We start from the raw sequence: 21,120 nt of genomic DNA on the forward strand, positions 1-21,120 counted from the left end.
ACCACATATTTATTTGTGTATCTCCGTAACAACTTGGAAGGAATATTATAGATTAAATGTAAGTTGTGTTTATCTAATAGTAATTAATTATCTAATGATCGCTTTCAATCAACAGAACTGTTGCCTGCCTTGCAATCCAATGGAAATAGCGACAAATGAGCACCGCATCCCACAATGACAGATTTCAGGGCCGACACCAGACAGTTCCAAATGTGGAAACCATACGAACAATGTAATTTTTAAGTATCTGTACACCAGAAAATTCCAAGGGTGGAAACCCCATTAAAAAAGCAATATTTCATACAACTGTATTTCAGTAACTTCCAGTTCATGTTGGTAGCTGAAATTTAGGTAAAAAGAAGAACTCTATGGTTTCAATATATCAAGTTCGACCATTCCCATAAGAGGGAGGGTTGTAGTCAATACTATAAAATCTGTCTGTCTGGTAAGAAGTGAAGGAAATTAAGAAGAAATTTGTAAAGAGAACTAAAACTCACAGTGAAGAAATAAAAACATTAAGGTTTATAACAACATTGTAATTCTATCAGAATGGCAAAGTACTTAGGATGATCAGTTGAACAGAAGGCATAATTAAATGAAAACAAGGGTAATAGACTGTAGCCAAATTAAATCAGGCAGTGCTGAGGAAATTAGGGTAGCGAACAAGAAACTAGAAGTATTGGACAAGTTCTGTCATTTGGGTAGTAAAATTACTGATGACAATGGATGAAGCAGAGAGGATATAAAATGTAGGCTCACAATACCAACAAAACAACAAAAGACATCTCAAAAGAACTAAGTGTCATTGTGTTATTGGCGATGTATGTTGAAAACAGTTAACAAATATTGTTATGCTAAAATTTTTTAAGTTCCAGTAAATACACCACATTACTGCAACTACGATTGGCGATGCCAACGTGATAAGAAGATATGGCGACGAGCAGAAATATGTCCGAGGATCGGCTGGAAGCAAATAAGGTTAGCATTAAAATTCCTCCTTTTTGGAATGAAAAATCCGAAATATGGTTCTATGAAGTAGAGGCACAGTTCAGTATTTGTGAAACTGTTCCTGAAAACACTATATTTAATCATTTAGTGTCACATTTAGAACCAAAACACATCGAGAATATCTCTGACATCATGTGTGGCATGAAAGTGAATATGTATTTGTGATCTACGGGTAGCGTCTTTGATAGTAATCAAAACATCCTCCATCCTGGGTTTGAACCCTGCCGCTACTTAGATTTTCAATACCAATCATCAGCAATGGCAGCCAAAGATTTCCAGCATAATGAGTCATCCTCATTCTGCCAATGACCTTGTCAAAGAGGGCAGAGGAGCAGACAGAGGGTCAGCACACTCTCTTGTCCTTGGATTCAGGAACTGCCCTTGGAGGCAGAAGAATCAGCAATGATCAACAATACTATGATGATGCAGAAGACAATGGAAACCAATGCATTAAAGACACACAATGTGTACCCACAAGGCAGCTGAAAATGGTGTAACAGGATCAGTGTTTGTTATGAATAGGAATGTTGGGCAGAGAGTGTATTACTGCATACAGTTCACTGATAGGGTTGTTCTCACCAGAATCAACAGCAAATCAACATCAACAATGATAATTCAGATATACATGCCGACATCACAAGCTGAAGATGAAGAGATACATGAAGTGTATAAGGATATTGAACGGGTAATTCAGTACGTAAAAGGAGATGAAAATCTAATAGTCATGGGGGACTGGAATGCAGTTGTAGGGGAAGGCGTAGAAGAAAGGGTTCCAAGAGAATATGGGCTTGGTACTAAGAATGAGAGAAAAGAAAGACAACAGGAGTTCTGCAACAAATTTCAGCTAGTAATAGCAAATGCTCTGTTCAAGAACCATAAGGGGCAGAGGTATAATTGGAAAAGACTGGGAGGTACAGGAAGATTTCAGTTACACCACATCATGGTCAGGCAGAGATTCCGAAAGACATACCCGGGAGCAGATATAGACTCTGATCACAATGTAGTAGTGATGGACATAGGCTGAAGTTCACGAGATTAGTCAGCAAGAATCAATAACCAAGTAGTAGGACATGGAAGTGCTAAGGAATGAAAAGATACACTGTAAGTTCTCTGAGGCTATAGACACTACTGTGCGGAATATCTTTAATGGGCAGATCACATGAAGAGGAATGGAGAACCCTACAAAGGGCAATCACAGAAGTTGAGAAGAAAAACATGGGATGATAAAGGTAACTGCGAAGAAACCATGGCTATCAGAAAAAATACTTCAGTTGATCAAAGAAAGAATGAAATACAAAAATGATCAGAGAAATTCAGGAATGCAGAAATACAAATCACTCAGGAATGAAATAAGTAGAAAGTGCAGAAGTTACGATGAAATGGCGTTGTACTTCCAACATGATGGATGTCCGGCACATAGCTCACGTGCGGTTGAAGCAGTATTGACTAGCATATTACATGACAGGTGAACTGGTCGTTGAAGCACCATACCATGGCCCGAACGTTCACCTGATCTGACGTCCGTGGATTTCTTTCTGCGGAGAAAGTTGAAGGATATTTGCTATCGTGACCCACCGACAACGCCTGACAACATGCGACAGCACATTGTCGATGTATGTGCCAACACTACGGAAGGCGAACTACTCACTGTTGAGAGGAATGTCGTTACACGCATTGCCAAATGCATTGAGGTTGACGGACATCATTTTGAGCATTTATTACATTAATGTGGTATTTACAGGTAATCACGCTGTAACAGCATGCATTCTCAGGAATGGTAAGTTCACAAAGGTACATGTATCACATTGTAAAAACCAAAATAAAATGTTCAAACCTACCTATGTTCTGTATTTTAATTTAAAAAACCTACCTGTTATCAACTGTTCACCTAAAATTGTGAGCCATATGTTTGTGACTATTACAGCGCCATCTATCACAATGCGAAAAAAGTGGTCCAACTAAAACATTCATATTTCTTTATGTACTACACGAATATGTCATAAAAATTGAGGGTTCCTATTTTAAAAAAAATGGAGTTGATATCCGTTTGACCTATGGCAGTGCCATCTAGCGGGCCAACCACAGCGCCATCTGGTTTCCCCCTCCAAGCTAGACAAGTTTCGTTCTTTGTAGTTTTTTTGTTTGATGCTGAGGTATTTGGCCCAGTCACGATCAATGGACCACCCTGTTTATATCAAAGAGGCAATGACAGAAATTAAAGAAACGTTCAAGAGTGGAATTACAATTCAAGGTGAAAGGATATCAATGATACAATTCACTGATAATATTGCTATCATGAGCGAAAGTGAATAAGAATTACATGAGCTGTCTAATGAGTACAGAAAACTGATTGAGAGGAAATCCAAGGAAGATTAATGAGGTAGCAGAAATGAGAAGAGTGAGAACCTTAACATCAGGATTGACGGTCAGGAAGTAGGTGAAGTTAACGAATTCTGGTACCTAGGCAGCAAAATAACTAATGATAGACGGAGCAAGGAGGACATCAAAAGCAGACTAGCACTGGCTGGCAAAATGGACATTCCTGGTCAAGAGAAGTCTGTTAGTATCGAACACAGGTTTTAACTTGAGGAGGAAATTTCTCAGAATGCACATTTGGAGCACAGTATTGCATGGTCATGCAACACAGACTGTGGGGAAACCAGAAAAGAATTGAAGCATCTGAGACGTGGTGCTACATAAAAACATTGAAAATAAAATGGACTGATAAGGTAACAAATTAATAGGTTCTGTCGAGAATCGGAAATGAAAACACAGACAAGAAGAGAAGGATAAATGGACATCTGTTAAGACACCTTGGAATAACTTTCCATAGGACTAGAGGGAGCTGTAGAGATTTAAAAAATGTAGAGGAAGACAGAGATTGGAATACATCCAGCAAATAACTGATGACATAAGTTGCAAGCGGTGACTCTGAGATAAAGAGGTTGGCACAGGAGCGAAATTAGTGGCCCGGGTGGGAGGGGTCTGGAGATTTCAACCAAATATATTCAAAGTAAGCAAAAATAAGCATATTACGAGTCACCGGAATTGATTTGAGAGAACAAAAGCCTAGCTATTTATTATTGGCATGGGTATGTGTGCCGGAAAATGTTCTTAAAACACCCTGACTAGAGAAACTTCCAGATTCTACAAGGAAGATTTAAAGGTCAGTGAAGAGGGGCTTGAAAAAAAACTGCTATAATAGCTGATAGAATAAGAGAAATGAATCCTCACAGGAAATTGTTTATAATGAATAGTGATTCTTATAACCAATAAGACTTTCTGGTAACAATGAATGACGCAATGACAAGAATTTTGGGGCTAAAGGAACACATAGCTGCATTGTCAATTGGTTGTCAAGGCAGGTCCTGCAATACAAGCTTAGACTGGTGATATAATAATAGCCAATGTAAGTCTCAAAATAAATATAACCCTAAGACGAAGTACTGCTATTACCATTTTCGGTTTGGACAGGTACTGTAAACCTGAAAAATACGTACTTCAATTTAACTATAAAAAAATTAAAATTACTTGATAGACGCAATTCATAAGTTATTATCACCCCCGAGATGGCTTACATCAGGTAAGCTTTGCACGACACTGAGTGAAGCCAAATTTTTTAAGATTGTCAATTAGTCATCATGTCTGGGACAAAAGTCACTTGTTCTCTAGCTGTTTGCAGTGTCATGGGAAACAGCATAGTGGTTAGTGCATAACCTGACTAGTATGAGGTCAAAGGTTTGAATCTCGTAAAATTCAGTGAATTTTTTTGTTTTTATAAATCTAATCAAAGGAGTCTGATTACTATTTTTACTGAATTAAATGATTTTTATATATATATATATATATATATATATATATATATATATAATACTTTGCTGTGTCATTTTCATCACTGGATTGAGTTTTTTTATTGACTTTTCCATTTGCTCTTATTTTTCTTCCCTTTTTCCTGCTTGTGTTGCCTATAATTTGCAACCAGGTTCTGACAGAACTGCTCATTGGCTGGTTAGGCAGCACCCTGTGTAGTCAGTGTGAGGACAGTTTCAGATAACCAATGACAATGAGAAATCACTACTGAAACTGAAATTCTGCTGCAGAAGATGGCTATGCAATACATACTATGAAAGTTTTCTGTCTTGAGCTTGCTCTTAGAGGTTAGCCTTAACTGCCATGAACAAACTGATTGTGATTTTAGTTCTGCTGCAGATTGCTGATTGCTATTCTCTTGGATAAGTTACAAATCACATGTATGTGGTTCAGTTAGGACACAAGTTTAAATTCAGGGCTACAAAAGCTGTCGTCTACTGCACTTCGCTCATTGGTCAGTTACAACCAGTTGTTGCCACAGCAGCCCCCATTTCCATCATACCTTGTGGCAGCCACTTCCAACATTGCTCTTCATTACATATTAACAGCATTTGTGAAGTGACCTGCGTGTTTGTGGTCACCTATAACCACGCAGGAGCCAGCACCGGATGTGGCAACACTGTAGCAGCAAGCAACACACATCAACTACCAAGTAATTTTAATCAGACTACAGTCCGAACACAGAATGTGGACCAGCAATTGCATTAGTGGCAAGTTCTACTAACCAAGGCAACAGCCACAAAACCTGCGTATTTGTAACTGACAAAAAAACAGAATTGCAATTTTTAGTTAACAATGGGGCTGATGTTTTTTTTTTTATTCCAGCTAACCGAAAGGTTAATGTTTAATCCTCATATACATTGTATACTGCTAATGGCAACAAAATTCCTAAATCTGGGATTGAAATCTTTAATATTGATTTGGGACCGCAGCGTCAATTTCAATAGCCATTTACTGTTGTGAAAATCAATAGATCTGTATTTGAGGCCATTTTTTTAAATATAGCGTCAATTTCAATAGCTATTTATTGTTGCGAATATAACTAAAGCTATGTTGGGAACCAATTTTTTGAATAAATTCCAATAATTAGTAAATGTCCATACTTATATAACCAAGTTCAGTTCTGAGGGTGACATGTCAGTCTCAGAAGAAAATGTCACAATTAACAAGAGTCAAATTACAAAATTTACAGGCCAACTGTTGTAGTATTCAGATTACCATAACCTAATGTGGTACCCATCAAAATCACATATGATGTTGAATACTTGATACCACTGAAGGTCCACCCATGTTTCTTAGAGCAAGACAGTTATACTCAAGAATTTAAATCCACATTAGGCAGTGGCATCACTAGGCCACGCCATCTCTTCCCATGGCACTCAAGAAGGATGGCTTGCTACGTCTCTGTGGAGATTACAGATGGTGAAATGAAAACAGTTCCTGACCTTTATCCTGTACCTGGAATAGGAAATTTTCACTGTATTCTGTAAGGCAAAAACAATTTCTAAAATTGACCTGTTTAAGGCTTATTATCAAATACCCATTTCTGAAGAAGGTAAGAACACAGCTATAATCTCATTATTTGGATTGTATGAATTTAATGTAATGAGTTTCAGTCTGCACAATGCACTTTCAACATTCCAGTGATTCAATGATGAGCTTATGTTCGCAGTGGATTTTGTGTTTCCTTACTTTGACAACATTTTAATTGTTTTATTCAATACTGAAGAACATTGAGCAGATCTCAAACTGGTTCTAGAGTGCTTGTCTAATTACGGACTTCAATTTAACATCCAAAAATCAATCTTGGAAGTAAATGAAATAGAAAGTGCAAGCAATTATGGAGTACAAGTTAGCTGACTAACTCCATAAGCTCCGTATGTTTCTTGGTCTCGTCAATTATGATCACCACTATCTTATAATTGTGGCACAATCTCAAACTGTTTTGAATGACTATATTAAGGGAGCAAAATAAAAGGATAACACAAATTCAGTGGACTGAGGAAGCAAACAAAAATGTTCAAGAAATTTAAACATTACATTGCAAATGTTGTGCTTGACTTTTTCTAACTATGCATCACTATGCATAGATGCATCAGATGCTGCTGTTGGTTCTGTACTCCAACAATTGGAAAAAGGAAACAGGAAACCAGTTCCATTCTTTTCACAGAAATCATGTCTATCACAGGATTTTTACAGTACCTATGATCAAGAACTGTTGGGAATTTGCCTTTCTGTAAAAAGCTTTAAGCATTTACTGGAAAGAAGAGACTTCATAATCTTCAATAATCATAAGCCACTTACATTTCCTTTTCAGCGAAGTGACGAAAGGCATCTCCTCAACAGATAAAAAGACAACTGCAGTACATTTCACAATTTTCAACTGATATTTGTAATGTCAGTGACCACGACAATATTGCTGTGGATGTCCAATCCAGAAATTATGAGGTAATAATGATGGACTATGATGAAATTGGGAAGAGCCAGTTGAGCAACACCAGGAACTGCAGCAATTCCAAACAGGAATAGACTCCTTAAACTTCAAGTCGTATCAATTTCTATCAGGAAAAAAGACTGTGCTGTGACACTCCAAGTGTGAATATCAGACCCTACATCCCTCAAGCTTTTCGTTATCAAATGTTTCTCCATTTTCATGGTTTAGCTCATCCTGGCATAAGGAACACAGTGAACTGCTAACTAGTGGAATTATTTGATCAAGCATAAAAAGCGATGAGAGACAGTGGACTAAATCCTGTGTTAGCTGCTAGAGATCCAAGATCATTCGCCACAAAAATTGCAATTCAAAAAATTTTTAGAACCTGATGAACATTTCAGTGTTGTACACATTGACCTCATTGGATTTTTGCCTCCTCTTAATGACATGACTTACTGCCCAACTTTTACTGATCATTTTGCATCTTGGATGGAAGCCATACCACTCTAAGATATCATAGCCGAAAAACTAGTGAAAGGCTTCTACCAGCACTTGATTGTAAGATTTGGCATTCAATCACAGGTAATCACCGGCCAAGAAACACAGTTTTAATGGCAATTGCTGAATAATTTGGGCGTAGCTTGTGGAATGAAAATTCAACATACAACGCTGTATCATCTTCAACGCAATGGCACAGTTGAGTGACTACACAGAACTCTGAAGTCTGCAATCACAACCCATAACGTTTCTAACTGAACAGAATCTCTATTAGTCTTGTATTGAGGTTGTGCACTGCAGTCGAGAGATATCAAACCATTTCACTGCACAGATGGTATATGGGAAGACTAGAAGACTTCACGGTGAATTATTTGAAGAGCCAATTATGAAGATTGATCCTGATTCATTTGCATCTGATTTGCAAAAGCAAACATTGTGTCTGACACCCAGTACGCTCACAATAGCACATCAGTATTTTTCCCGTGAGACCTGAAATATGAGACATGCAATGTGTTAGGGTTTAAAAAAGAAACATTAGAACCTACATACGATGGTCCTTTCCCTGTCACAGCGAGCCATGAAAAATATTTCGTTATCGAGAGAAAATTTAAAGAAATGTATCAGTGGGCAGACATAAAACTAGCCTGTGTGTTGCAGGAAAAAAGGGAATCAGGAAAACATCTTCCAAACTTTTCCACAGATATCCAACCACAACATACCCCAGTGGGACCACCGCCAAATATCTGAGTATTGAAGTCAGGAAAGACTATAAGGTTTCCAAACTGATTCTTGGAGCAAGTTATCTCTGTGGAGAATTTATGAATGATCACATCAGACACTATAAAAAGTTTTTTTGTAGTTCTGTTGTATCTTTATCACATTCATAATATTTGAACTCTATGTTTTCGTATCTCTCTCTTTTTTCCAATATGCTTTATAATTGTTTTGTTTTAATGTCATATTGATGTTTTGTATGAAACTGTCTTTACCATGTGTAGGAATTCATAAATTTGTTACTGGTTGGGGAGTAGTGTGAGCACAGTGATAGAAATTTGAACTGAACATTTAAGTTTTATGAATTTGGCAAGACCAACAAAAACAACAACGGATGTTTGGAGAAAAAGCAAATAACATTGTGGGATTATTTATGTATATTGGAAAAATGTTAATAAATATTGCTAAGAACAATTTTTGAGCTCCAGTAAATATACCATGTTACGGCAGTTACGATGGCATGAGCAAGAAAAGCATTTCTGAAAAAGAGAGATTTACTGATTCAAATATCAGTTTAAGTGTTAGTAAGTTTTTCTGAAAGTATTTGTCTTGGATGCAGCAATATACACAACTGACATATAGACAATACACACGAACAGATAAGAAGAGAACATAAGCTTATTAAACGTGAAGCTATAAAGATGAATGCTGAAGATTAGATAGGTAGATTCAGTAAGTACTTAAATCAACTAAGTTGTGAAGAAAAAATATTCATGGAACAACTGACTGAAAGAAAGGACCAACTGATAACGACACATCCTGAGGCATCAAGTAATGTTCAACTTGGTAATGGGGTTATGTGTGGGTGTTAAAACAGTGGAGGGAGACTACAGTTTGACTACGATAAGCAAGTTCAAACTGGTGTTACTTGCAGTAGCTATAAAGAGATGAAGAGGATTGCAGACTATAGACTAGCACAAAGAGCAGTGTGAAACCAGTCTTTGGGCGGAAGGAAACGACGACGACGAGTTAACTGAGGAACAATGTGAAAGCAGCAAAAAGATTACTTTCACTACAGAACAAAAAACGCAAGTGTGACCACTATCCAGCCAAATAACTAGCAAGAGTATTGCCTTCAAAACTAATTTTGGAGGTAAGGCATTTTCAAGTAGTACTTATTAAGTCATGTCATATATAGATTATCAGCATCAGAATCCTCTGCCACTGTGGTACATATACAAAGTTTCAGTATAGGTGCTAACATCACAATGTTGGACCACCTCATGCACCCAGCACATCATTCACTCAAGTGCAACTGTGTAACAAGTGCTTTACAGTTAATGTCTGACATACATAACATCAAACTGTGTGTGAAAAATGTGTTTATTTAAAAGATGTTAGTTTGACAGTGTGTGCGTATCAGACACAAGTAACAAAATAGTGTTGCTCACCAATGTTAAGTCTGCATATTATGAAAATATACAAGGGGAAACACTGTATTTATAAGACAATGGCGTGAGACTGAAAGCAAGCCAATTATGCATATACGATATCTTCTTACTTTATCATGCATGGCTTGAAAATGGCTAATAGCTAATGGCTAAAACTAGCTGCAAAGTAAGTTTGATAAAAATAGAAAGAAATCTCTTTAGAAAAATATGTTAAACTTAGAAGCATACTAAGGAATGGGCAGGTAAAACAGAATGGTAGCGTGCAGAAAAATGGTAAATGATGAAAAACCAGAAATACTGAAGAAAGAAGATAGTCTCAAATCATAATGTGATCTTAGCTGGTCAAATATAAAGAAGGGAGTACTGATTTCGAGCCCAGGTGGAAGATCAGTTGTGTATGTCAACACATAGCTGTAGTCAAGGATTTGACATCCTTTGGCGCTATTTTGCTAGAACTGGGGTACAACATGGTGCCTATTTCCCCCAAACCTTTAAGAAAAACCCCGACTGAAAAATGGGGAGGGGGGGGGGGGGGGCAGAAGTATCTGGGTGAACAGACTGTACTCTTTGAAAGTTAAAGAGCTCTATCATTTTCAGTTCACATTAGAAAATTGTTTGCAATATGAAAAAGTGCTCCTGTGTCCTCCTCTTACTGCACATATGTGCTATGGGCAGTAAAAGGGATATTTCAAGCAAACTGTCAATAACATTATTCAATACTCTATTAACTGAAATGTCATCTACAGCTACAAAACTGAGTGAACTGACCACAAAGTGCTGTTATTCAAAAGCAATAACTGCTTGGGTTTAAGCCAGGTCACGGGGAAACTTCTGCAAAGATGTAGGAAGTAGGATATAACAAGTACAGGACTGAATGCTCAAAAATGAAGTAAGCAATGATATTGGTGGTGGTGGTGGTGGTGGTGGTGGTGGCAGCAGCAGCAGCAAACAAGCACATACTGCAAGTCAAATTACAATCTATGGAGATCTGCACTGCACTGCACTGAAGGATATGCACTAGAAGTATTTTGTGTCTCTCCAGTAACCGTTATGTCCAACAGATAACTGTGTTGGCATGTGTCACATATGAAGCACCACCAGGCCGTGCTTTACACAGATTCCAAATAGCCTTGTTGATCATGGATGATTTATCCCATAATACAGCAAGCAATGGTTTGCTATGTTAATAAAATTGGAACAGCAAGGATCTCTTACACCTGACACACTATGAGGACTTGCAGCCAGATGGTAAGTGGTGGCTCTCCAGTCACAGCATGACGACTAGGTATGGGGCTAGTCCCGTGAGCAGCTCTGGGTCAGAAAAAGAAGATCCCTGACAGTTGCAGTGGACTTGGTATGGCCACTTTGCGCATATACTGGTATGGCCACTTTGCGCATATACCTATAACAGTCACATAACGTGATTTTGTATACGTCTCTATGACAACTCTTCACTGTTGTTGCAGCTCTATAGATGACTATTACTCATGCCTGCTACTGTTTGCCCCTCACAGCTGAAATCTGGCAACAGTGCTGTCACCTGTTGGGGTTCTTCTTCCACTGACTATTATAGTATGATCCCCTTACTACAGAGGGAATCAACAATCTTAATAAGTTGATTTAGCTGAACCAAACACAGTGCACCCATAACATAGATGAGGCCTCACATACAAGGTCCCTGAGGTAAACGTATACACACACACAGCTTTGAAACAGCTCTGCAGCACACTCTTCTAACACTTTATAACTGTGAATTACAAGAGATGTGTTCTGTTGAAGAGTCAGAGAAACAAAGAGACTGGAAACCCAAGAAAGAGCACTGCACTGCACTGCACTGCACTGCACTCCACTCCACTCCTTACTATGGACTGTGTACTAGTTATAGCTATTACAAGGAGGGTAACACTTAATACACTTCCTTGAAGGACACATTCAACTGCTCAAAACTTTGAGACATAACTTCACCAAGTTGGTGCCTAAAATGTTTTGCGATAAGAATGATTGAATGAATACAGATGACCACAGAAGGCCCACTTCTGGAGCTATCATATCTATTCCTATACAGTTTTGTCTACATAGGTAAGTGTGTTGTATAGTCCCCTCTAGAAGGGTAAGAGTGTGTCATCAGTGAATCAGAACCTCCCGAACCCACACTGAGAGTAGCTGAAAGAGCTGCCTTGTCTCTAGTGTCCAGAGCACGCAATGATTAACAATTTGCTCCAGGATTTATCCGATACAGCTTGTTAAAACAAAACTTGTGTAGCTACTGGAGCACATTAGGTCCTTTCCTATGTTGATGAGAGATATCAAAATTGCCTACTGCCATGAGCTTGGAAATTGTCCACTTTGTCATACAGAACTAAAATATTCTACGAGGATTTTCTTTCATTCTGTTTGAAAGTGCCACAGAATGCTATCTTGGATGTAGTCTTGACCGAGTGCAGCATACAAGTCTTGGACAACCCCGGACAATGTCAATACCAGCTCTCTTATGTAGAAGGGACAGTAATATGACTCGGAAGTGCTGGACCTGAAGTTCAACACTCCTCGCATTGGACTGCTGGATTCTGACTGGAAAAGGTGGCAGCTATTGCAAAGCACTCTGCTATTGTTGGGGCTTAATCCCCAGATCTTGAATGCAGGTTTCTTTGCCTTAGCATGGCTGCTACAGGTGACCAACCACTTCTGGGAATCATCTTGGTGGCTTACCATGCTTCTATGGAATAAGTGAAATGGTTGAATAAAGACCAGAAACACTCAAAATGGCCACTTTTGGCTCTCCTTGACTGTATGTCAAGCTTGGGCTCTCATTACCTGACAGGCTGCAAGGCTTTCTGTCATCGGTTGGTATTTAAACAGTCACACAGTTGCACAACTGACTCACACCCTTGCCTGTGCAGCAAATCAGCTTGCTCTCTTGGATCACTATCCTAATGGCCTGCTTTCCAAGACTAGGCTGGCAGATGGAAGCACAGTGGGAAGAGGTCATTTAAATAGAAGTTGTAAGTAACTTACCACCAAGCATGATACTGCATGTTTAAGACAGAGGAATGGCACATTAGCAGTGCTATACTGTGCAATTGCCAGTGATGAGATACAAGCAGCAGTGGTATGTGTTATCTACAAAAATAGCCACCCCTCTTTTGCCTCTTTCCCAGTATCATCATTCTTAAAGTGACGATATAACAATTTTCCTTGCCCTAGGAGCTTCCCTGAATCTGTTGATATTACAGTTGCAGTACGAGAGCCTTTTTATTGGTGAGGTTTGTCTGTCTTTCCATTTATCCTTCTGCCAAGTTTGGGAGCCTAAGTAGGATAGTGGATTGGGGGAGGGGCCCAGTGGTTACACACACACACACACACACACACACACACACACACACACACACACACACACACTCACTCACTCACTCACTCTTCATAATCTAGAGTGTCTGTAAAGTGTCACCAAACAAACTTAATTCAGTCTTTCATTTCACTAACTTTTTTCCCCCTGTTTATATTGTGGTGATGAAAATGGAAATTTACCTACTATGGAACACTAGTCGATCTCCAAAAGGAAATTCTCACTTTGCACAAGTGTGTGCACTGATAAGAAATTCCTAGCAGATTAAAACTGTGAGTTGGCTGAGACTTGAATTCGGGACCACTTCCTTTTGTGGGCAAGTGCTCTAACTACTGAACCACCTAAGCATGACTCATGGCCTATCCTCATAGCTTCACTTCCACCAGTACCTCATCTCCTACTTTCCAAACTTCACAGAAGTCCTCCTGTAAAACATATGGGACTAGCACTCCTGGAAGGAAGGATACTGCATCTCTGCATGGCTTAGAAATAGGAAGGACGACTGGGTTTAACATCCCAATCGAGATTAGTAGGAACTGGAGCACTAGCTCAGACTGTGTCAAAGATGGAGAAGGAAATTGGCTGTGCCCTTTCAAAGGAACCATCCTAGTATTTGCCTGGAGTGATTTAGCAAAATCATGGAAAACCTAAATTTGGATGGCCGGACCTGGGTTTGAACTGTCATCCTTCCAAATTCGTGTCCAGTGGGCAAACCACTGCACCACCTCGCTTGGTGGCTTAGCCAAAGCCTGGGGGAGGTTTCCAGAATGAAACTTTCACTCTGCAGTGGAGTGTACAGTGATACGAAATGTCTTGGCAGATTAAAACTGTGTGCTGGACCGAGACTTGAAGTCCAGACCTTTGCAAGATAGGAGATAAGGTACTGGCAGAAGTGAAGTTGTGAGGACAGGTCACGAATCATGATTTGACTGCTCAGATGGTACAGCACTTGCCCGCAGAAGGCAAAGGTTCTGAGTTTGAGCGTGTGTCCCACACAGTTTTAATTTGCCAGGAAGATTCAATAATAGATCTGTCTTTGTCCAGGTGTGTTTTGTAACTATTGCACACCTAAAGTGCATTTGTAATCACATAATTTTATTTTTCAATACTTTTCTCATTTCTTATGGGCATACTAACTCTTTGCACCTGATTTTTCTCTGTTGTTGCAAATATTACGAAGGCAGTCATCTTTTTCGCTTCACTGTGTGGTGTTTGCTTAACCACTTTAGCTTCCTGGGTATTTTTCTCCTTCTTGCACGTTGAACAAAGTCTACTTCAGGCAGGCTGCTGTCACCACGTGTAATAAAAGAAGGCAGAGATGTAAATGCAGTACCACTTTCATGGACGTCTTTGCCAAAATTTCTGCTAGTTTCATGATGCTTACATTTTATGTTGTGCTGGCCTTTTGAAGCAGATAAATCCTGTTTTGACATAGTCAGGAGAAACAGATGTATTAAAGCTCACAATTGTAGATATCTTTTGTGGATCACCACAAGACTTTCCATGACATTAGCATGCATCACCAGTCACTCCATCAGCCTTCAACGCTTACTGAATTTCACTTGTTAACTGCACAGGCACTACAGACCTAGATGAAAAATCTTTAGTGCAATTCTGTCACAACTGGGCAATCTACAGCAGTATTGTTTGACATGAAAGTAGCATTTTCCACTAGCAGTGCCCAATACTGGAGGCATTTCATCAACATCAGCATTACTGTGTCATAAAAAGCTCTCTGAATATTGAAACGTGACTACTTTTCTAATTCATCTCTCTCGACAGTTCAAAACACATTCTAGCAGTATATGCACGTTCAGTTACTATTACCTAGCAGCATCTTTTGTTGTGTGTCCCAGGAAGAATTCTAGTAAGTTGGGTGTTAGTACTGCCCTACTGCCCACCCGAACTGGTAGGAGTGTTTTTGTAGGTTTCATATGTGACTCGTGTGCAGCTAGGGTTATACGTGTTGACTTTGGACATAGCTCCACTTACCTGGGCACGCCTCATTAAACTAGGCTGCACCATATGCCCGAGATATCGTCCAATAAAGACTGTTTCAGCAATGTACAATACAGAAGCTTACAGTTATAAAGAACTAGCAGTGTCACCAGTCCACTGTTTGGGAAACCTAATTTCACAAAATTCAAGTTTAGCCAGCTAGAACTGAGCTCCATTAAGCATCAACCACTTTTATTTTACAGACAGCCAAGGAGAAAGACAGTATCTCCCCTATGCAGACCCCCCCCCCCCCAAAAAAAAAAAAAATCTGCTTCCATTTCTTCCTCTAAAATGCCTCTCATTACCTCCTTTTCGTGTACATCTTATCTTCCAACTGCTGCACATCTTTCCTCTCCCCTCACTGCTGTTAGTCAGATGCCACAGACACATGCAGGTGTGTGGTGTGTCACTTATTGCCCTCTCACAAGTTATTTTTTTCTCTGCCAGTTCCCTTGATTGAAGACAATAAATAACTTCTCTATTTTATTTTCTCCCATCATCTCCTCTTTCTGCTGGATGATGAAACATCTAGATGCTTTTCTGTCATCCTTTATTTACACCCACACTTAAGTGTCGCTTGTCAAATACTTGAGTCGACAAAGTTTGATATACGAAGTGTCACAGGGTTTTAATTGAATTTAAACTTTGTGTAGCTTGTTAACTTCAGGTAAAAGTTTATCACTAGCTTGTGTCACTTCACTTCACATCTGTGTGCAAATGACAGGTATCTTACAGATTTTGCTCAGATTGCTAGAAAGGTCTGAATTGCAACACACAGATTTAGCCTATGTTTGCTAAATTTTAAATGCTCTCATCACACAAAGATAATTTTACATACTACCAATAAAAATTGGAACATAATTCTTTGTATGGTAATAAGCTGATGCTAATGTTAAATAAAAAATAAAAAGTTAAGTAAACAAGTTAATACTCCCAAAAGAAAAACAAATGCAACAGCAATGCATACTGACTGTATAAACACAACATGCAAGGGGAAAAATTTAGATGGCACACCTTTGGAGGATTGATGAGCCTACGGAAGAAGTATATTTCATCTTCTATTACAGCATTACTATGAGCATATTTTTTAAGTCCTTCTCTAGGTAATTTTTTAATCTGGCGGCGAGATTCATCATATACAGATTCACAGACGTATACATCTTGTTCTGGTATCTCTGTTGGGCGACCTGCAACAATTTGGTTATTATTCGCAAAAATACATATTGTGAAGACAAAACTCATGGGAAAATTATCATGTTGCACAAATCAATTAAAATATAAAACTGATCACAAAATGTGACCTATTGATCATTAATTACAGAACGGATCTGACTAAGAGAACTACACAATGCAATTTCCTATCCCACCACCACCAACCTTTTTTGACTAAAGGAAAAAAAAAAAAAAAAAAAAAAAAAAAAAAAAAAAAAAAAAAAAAAGGAAGAGGAATTACAAACAGCGAGGTGACATTTTAAATTGGCATAACATAACGAAGAAACCAAGTGCAACATAATTTAACTAAACCCATAAATTTGAAGAATCATTAATCCGTAAATATTTGATTGTAGGTTGAAAAGTACAGCTTGGCCAAGCACAGTGTGTGACAGGGGCAGCACTGTGTCATATTATCTGCATGTTGCGATAGGGAGGGGAAAGCACAATTGACAATCTTGTCAATGGTCACCGAACCTCGAACTCAACCACAAAAGCTTTGTTCCACCTTTGCTAAAACCTTTCCCACATTAATATGTCATTTTGTATGTGAATTTGTTCTCACAAAATAATGCACATCCAAATCAAAGATGGTGTTTATCAGCTTTACGTGACTGCTGTTTTCAGAAACTACACTGTGTTCTAACTAGGTTGCTGTTCTGCTGTGAACTAATGATGGATGAAAAAAATTACAATAAATGTTGAAAAATTTACAATAAAGAACAGCAATTTATACCACAATATTTACACGGAGTAGGACATACTACATTAGGAGAACATAAATGACCATCTTGCAAATGTTTTTTCTATTTTTTAAGTAGTACACTTCAGCCTCAGGTCACACAAACGGGATCATTACTGGTTATGACTTCTCAGCAAATCATCATCCAATGACTACTTTATTTAAAAAAGGAAAAAACAGGGATAGTAAAACACAAGGAAACAAAATCACAAAATCAAATTTACTTCTGTACAAAACAATTCACACTTTCATACATTACATATTTACTCATCAAAGTGCAACTCAGCACGTCAGGAAAAGTGCTCACAATGTAAACATAACTTCACTCTTGATTGTTGGAAAACTACGTAAGTAGTCAGTATGGTCTTGTCTAATAGCCGCTTGATTTGACAATTATTTCATACTGGCTGTTCAGTGTACACTTGCGGTAAGTGACCATTGGTAACCAATTAGTCAATTGTGAAACACATTTGTAGGCAGACATCTTTTAACCTGAAACTTCAAATGTTTCAAATCACTCTGAGTACTACGAGACTTAACTACAGGGGTCATCAGTCCCCTAGAACTTAGAACTACTTAAACCCAACTAGGATTCGAACCCGCGACTGTAGCGGTCGCGCGGTTCCAGACTGTAGCGCCTAGAACCTGCAACTTCCTGGCAGATTAAAACTGAGAGCCAGCTCAAGACTCGAACTCAGGACATTTGCCTTTCGTGGGCAAGGCAGGAGACGAGGTACTGGTGGAATTAAAGCTGTGAGGACGGGTTGTGAGTTGTGCTTGGGTAACTCAGATGGTAAAGCACTTGCCCGCAAAAGACAAAGGTCCCAAGTTTGAGTCTCGGTCCAGCACACAGTTTTAATCTGCCAGGAAGTTTCATATCAGCGCACACTCCGCTGCAGATTGAAAATTTCTGCTCTGGATCATTTAAACTGATCTAGTGTATGGCTTGATTACCTGCATCAGTAGTTACGTAATTTTTTAATAGTTTTCACTTTGTGAAGAGTATATCTCACAATGAACTTTCATTGTAAATATTTTGATTTTATATTTATGATTTACAAATAACTAACTTCGTACTCTTACATAGTTGACTGTAGTCATAAGCCCCATCAATCAAAGTGTAGAAATGTTAACGTGGTTTCCTCTTTTTACTATCTCTTTTTCAACAGAGCATCTGATGAAGACATGCTAAGAAGCCTAAACTGGTAATGATACCATACGTAAGAGATAAGGATGAAACGTATGTAACTAAACGAATCGGTATGCTTAACCTTACAGCAACACAGCGTCACACCATAAGCTACCTTGAAAACTACCACCACCAACATTCTCTTTAATACACAGATTACCTGTCATTTAAAAGATTAGTAAGAAACTAATAGTACAAAAAGAGCCTTGTTTTCACATGAATTACATTCCAAGTAATGACAAGAGAAAAATAAATATGCGCTGTCTTCCGTAAAATACATTTGGAGCACAGAATTCAGACTCTCAGTCTTTATTTCACCATCTTCAATTTTCATGTGTGCATATTTAATGAACAACTGTGTACGAGGCATTTTTTTAACTTCCAAGTGTTTTTGAAAAAGCATTATTAAATATTTTTGTTTTCAGAATTGTGAAGGTTTTTCATACCATACCTTTACATTAATCTTGGTTTAACTTAATTTCATTCAAATATGATCAGTTTCTGCAGAATCTGTGATGCTGCACACACTGTCGCATTAGTAATTTGTATAATCCACTAACAAACACCCCCCATGAACCATGGACCTTGCAGTTGGTGGGGACGCTTGCGTGCCTCAGACACACAGATGGCCGTACTGTAGGTGCAACCGCAACGGAGGGGTATCTGTTGCGAGGCCAGACAAACATGTGGTTCCTGAAGAGGGGCAGCAGCCTTTTCAGTAGTTGCAGGGGCAACAGTCTGGATGATTGACTGATATGGCCTTGTAACACTAACCAAAACAGCTGGTACTGTGAACGGCTGAAAGCAAGGGGAAACTACAGCCGTAATTTTTCCAGAGGGCATGCAGCTTTACTGTATGGTTAAATGATGATGGCGTCCTCTTGGGTAAAATATTCCGGAGGTAAAATAGTCCCCCATTCGGATCTCCGGGCGGGGACTACTCAAGAGGACGTCGTTATCAGGAGAAAGAAAACTGTAGTTATACGGATCGGAGTGCGGAATGTCAGATCCCTTAATCGGGCAGGTTGCTTACAAAATGTAAAAAGGGAAATGGATGGGTTAAAGTTAGATATAGTGGGAATTAGTGAAGTTCGGTGGCAGGAGGAACAAGAATTTTGGTCAGGTGAATACAGGGTTATAAATACAAAATCAAATAGGGGTAATGCAGGAGTACATTTAATAATGAATTAAAAAAAAATGGGAGTGCGGGTAAGCTACTACAAACAGCATAGTGAACGCATTATTGTGGCCAAGATAGACACGAAGCCCATGCCTACTACAGTAGTACAAGTTTATATGCCAACTAACTCTGCAGATGACGAAGAAATTGAAATGTATGATGAGATAAAAGAAATTATTCAGGTAGTGAAGGGAGACGAAAATTTAATACTCATGGGTGACTGGAATTCGACAGTAGGAAAAGGGAGAGAAGGAAACATAGTAGGTGAATGTGGATTGGGGCTAAGAAATGAAAGAGGAAGCCGTCTGGTAGAATTCTGCACAGAGCATAACTTAATCATAACTAACACTTGGTTCAAGAATCATAAAAGAAGGTTGTATACATGTAAGAATCCTGGAGATACTAGAAGGTAACAGATAGATTATATAAAGGTAAGAGAGAGATTTAGGAACCAGGTTTTAAATTGTAAGAGAATTCCAGGGGCAGATGTGGACTGACCACAATTTATTGGTTATGAACTGTAGATTAAAACTGAAGAAACTGCAAAAAGGGGGGAATTTAAGGCGATGGGACCTGGATAAACTGACTAAACCAGAGGTTGTACAGAGTTTCAGGGAGAGCATAAGGGAACAATTGACAGGAATGGGGGAAAGAAATACAGTAGAAGAAGAATGGGTAGCTCTGAGGGATGAAGTAGTGAAGGCAGCAGAGGATCAAGTAGGTAAAAAGACGAGGGCTAGTAGAAATCCTTGGGTAACAGAAGAAATATTGAATTTAATTGATGAAAGGAGAAAATACAAAAATGAAGTAAATGAAGCGGGCAAAAAGGAATACAAACGTCTCAAAAATGAGATCAACAGAAGTGCAAAATGGCTAAGCAGGGATGGATAGAGGACAAATGTAAGGATGTAGATGCGTATCTCACCAGGGGTAAGATAGATACTGCCTACAGGAAAATTAAAGAGACCTTTGGAGAAAAGAGAAACACTTGTATAAACATCAAGAGCTCAGATGGAAACCCAGTTCTAAGCAAAGAAGGGAAAGCAGAAAGGTGGAAGGAGTATATAGAGGGTCTATATAAGGGCAATGTACTTGAGGACAATATTATGGAAATGGAAGAGAATGTAGATGAAGATGAAATGGGAGATACGATACTGTGTGAAGAGTGTGACAAAGCACTGAAAGACCTGAGTCAAAACAAGGCCCCCGGAGTAGACAACATTCCATTAGAACTACTGACTGCCTTGGGAGAGCCAGTCCTGACAAAAATCTACCATCTGGTGAGCAAGGTGTATGAGACAGGCGAAATACCCTCAGACTTCAAGACGAATATAATAATTCCAATCCCAAAGAAAGCAGGTGTTGACAGATGTGAAAATTACCAAACTATCAGTTTAATAAGTCACAGCTGCAAAATACTAATGCGAATTCTTTACAGACGAATGGAAAAACTGGTAGAAGCCGACCTCGGGAAAGAT

At 38.8% G+C, this 21,120-nt stretch overlaps 1 protein-coding gene across 13 annotated transcripts in view; it reads right to left on the reverse strand.

Annotated features, from left to right (window-relative positions):
* LOC124622653 (protein polybromo-1) overlaps positions 1-21,120 on the reverse strand; it is a 336,599-nt gene that overhangs the window by 51,301 nt on the left and 264,178 nt on the right. For all 13 annotated transcript variants that reach the window (XR_006980668.1, XM_047148440.1, XM_047148439.1 and 10 more), the window contains one exon: positions 16,334-16,506. Coding sequence is in view for 12 of the 13 variants with exons in the window: in XM_047148440.1 (XP_047004396.1) it covers positions 16,334-16,506 (173 nt within the window). In the remaining variant the exon portion in view is untranslated. The remainder of the gene's footprint in view (positions 1-16,333; positions 16,507-21,120) is intronic.

This window comes from Schistocerca americana, chromosome 7 (genome assembly GCF_021461395.2).
Source record: "Schistocerca americana isolate TAMUIC-IGC-003095 chromosome 7, iqSchAmer2.1, whole genome shotgun sequence".
NCBI classification, from domain to species: domain Eukaryota; kingdom Metazoa; phylum Arthropoda; class Insecta; order Orthoptera; family Acrididae; genus Schistocerca; species Schistocerca americana.